A 2474-nucleotide genomic window follows, 5' to 3' on the forward strand; every position below is an offset into this window, starting at 1 on the left:
ATCAATCAATCAATCAATCAATCAATAGGGCAACATATGGTATGAGAATTGGAAGGCCAATTTTAGACCGTTTTGTTTCTGTGTTCCAATACGTTTTAGACTGGTAAGGTTTTTTCATATATCTACAGTAACAAACAGGAATGTCATGAAGTTTAATGCAACACTACGTTGTAATATAAGCATTTCTTCTGCTCCGAGATCACGCCTTAGCCAGCAGATCTATAGCATTTGTGATGTGTTAAATTAATACCTTCTACACTGTTTCTCCAGTGAAGCTGAGCGGCTTGTTTATTTAATCCATAATGGGGTAGCCATCAAAACACAGGTTTCCAAACAAGGGAGCCCTCCAAACTCTGAGTCTCAAGCTGGTGCTTGGATAACATAATGGTGACAGCATTGTCTAGACTACAGAGGCAGCTAATTACTCTAATTGTGGAATAAGAAATACTCAGCCAATCTCTTACCACAGTCCACAAACATATTCTTTCTCTCTCTCTCTCTCTCTCTCTCTCTCTCTCTCTCTCTCTCTCTGTCTCTCTCTCTCTCTCTCTCTCTCTCTCTCTCTCTCTCTCTCTCTCACTTTCTCGCCATCCCTCCCTCAGAATCTTGCAGGCAGAGAAAGGTGGACTAAAAGAAGAAGACAGAGCACACTGTTTACTTAACACGTCATGTTTTATTGTTTTTTGTCCAAATCTAAAGGATACACACTCAAGATACTCCACACTTTGCTACATATCAACTAACGACAGCACAATAGTTCAAAACCTGTTTTTTTCTTCTTCTTCTGACAACGGATTAAAAAATGAAATGAAATTGAACTGCAGTGAGGATATCTAAGCGTGTCAAAGTTAGCTCAGACAGAGACAGACAGATGCTTTTCCACCAATCTGATCCATGTCCAAGCCATTCTCCAAGGTGTCATTCATCTAAATTAACTCTTCCTCCTGTGGCTCAGCATCTCACAGACAATGTGTCTCTCATATTACAAATGTGCTGCAGATTTTTAGTTTTTTAGTTTGTTTGTTTGTTTTCATTCCAGTCAATGAGAAAACAATATATTAAACAGCACTATGCACAATGATACATACTATTGCCGTAATGAGGGGTGGAGTATGCCCGTCCTGGTTCAAGTCAGGAACTACAGTACGATGATTAAAAGCTGTGTTCATTCTCCAGACACTCATGGTAAAATACAAAGTAGAGATTTGATAATTCATTAACATCAATATTAGCATAACTGTCGTCATCCATGTGCAGTTCATACAAACATATATTTTCTTCATGGAAAATTCTTTTACAGAACATGTACAGTATATTGACGCTGCAATGTGGACAATATTAAGAATGAGATTAAAAACGAACTCATCTTGAGCCTGGTCATAGCATGAATCTTGTCACATTTTTCGGAAATGAGCATTAAGTCATTAAACTACAAGTTAAGAATGAGCTTTGTTTGCTCTCTGACAACAACGCAGAAAAAAAAAAAAAAAAAAAAGAATGTGTTTTTAAGATCATGCCTTTATACAAATAGTCCTCTTTCATCAAGTAGAAATAGGAGTACCAATAAATAAATAAAATAAAAAATAGACAGCAATTAGACTCATCAGTCAAATGAATGGAGCTCAAGGAGATCATTAACAAAGAAAGAAATGGTGGGAGGGAGAGAGAGAGGAGAGAAAAAGAGAAAAGAAGAATGAAGCACTACACATTCTGCTAAACAGCTGGTATGGTTGGAGGATTGTGGTGAGATTTGACAGATTAACATCTACTGATTCTCAGATGGATCCCATAGATGTTGTGATGATTGAGAGGGGACAGAGGGAGAGAAGGAAAGAGAGAGAGAAAGAGAGAGAGAGGGAGAGAGAGAGAGACACTGCTGGGCTCCAGACCTGTAGATTGATTGAAGGAATGAAGAAATAAACGGAGTGGAGCAGGTTCTGAGCGACTGGCTCTCACTGGCTGTCTGTGTTGGGCGGCTTGGCGTCGTGAGGGCCGCCACCCGCTGGCATCCAGGGCGAGACGGAGCGGGAGCTGGTCTGCTTGGCCATGCTGTAGTGGCTGATGACTGTGTAGAACCGCCCCCGCGAGTTGGCATCCTGGGAGTTGTAGTACGCCTCCAGAGAAGCCGGGATGCAACGCTTATGCTGTTGGTAGGGGGGACAAGAAAGAAAGCACCACGGCATGGTGAAAGCACCACGGCATGGTGAAAGCTCCACGGCATGGTGAAAGCACCACGGCATGGTGAAAGCACCACGGCATGGTGAAAGCTCAATGGCATGTTAAGAGAAAACATTCACATCAATGGACAGACGACAGGTCACATCGCTGCATACAATAAAGGCCTACTACTATATGTACATACTGTATATGCTTATGAGCAGTACCTAGTGTCCAGTGCCTTACCTTGTAGATGAAGCCTTCAGGGCAGGTGTGGTCATAAGTGAAGGCCTTATACACCACCAGGAACACTATAC

At 41.6% G+C, this 2474-nt stretch overlaps 1 protein-coding gene across 2 annotated transcripts in view; it reads right to left on the reverse strand.

The window, feature by feature from the left end:
• Nucleotides 1-653: 653 nt before the first annotated feature.
• nsg2 (neuronal vesicle trafficking associated 2) overlaps nt 654-2474 on the reverse strand; it is a 21668-nt gene continuing 19847 nt past the window's right edge. For both annotated transcript variants that reach the window (XM_048266643.1, XM_048266635.1), the window contains exons 4-5: nt 2404-2474; nt 654-2144 (exon numbers count right to left, since the gene is read on the reverse strand). The exon at nt 2404-2474 is cut by the window's right edge and continues 40 nt beyond it. In XM_048266643.1, coding sequence (XP_048122600.1) covers nt 1953-2144; nt 2404-2474 — 263 coding nt within the window. In that variant the 3' untranslated portion in view covers nt 654-1952. The remainder of the gene's footprint in view (nt 2145-2403) is intronic.

Source organism: Alosa alosa, chromosome 2, assembly GCF_017589495.1.
Source record: "Alosa alosa isolate M-15738 ecotype Scorff River chromosome 2, AALO_Geno_1.1, whole genome shotgun sequence".
Lineage (NCBI taxonomy): Eukaryota > Metazoa > Chordata > Actinopteri > Clupeiformes > Clupeidae > Alosa > Alosa alosa.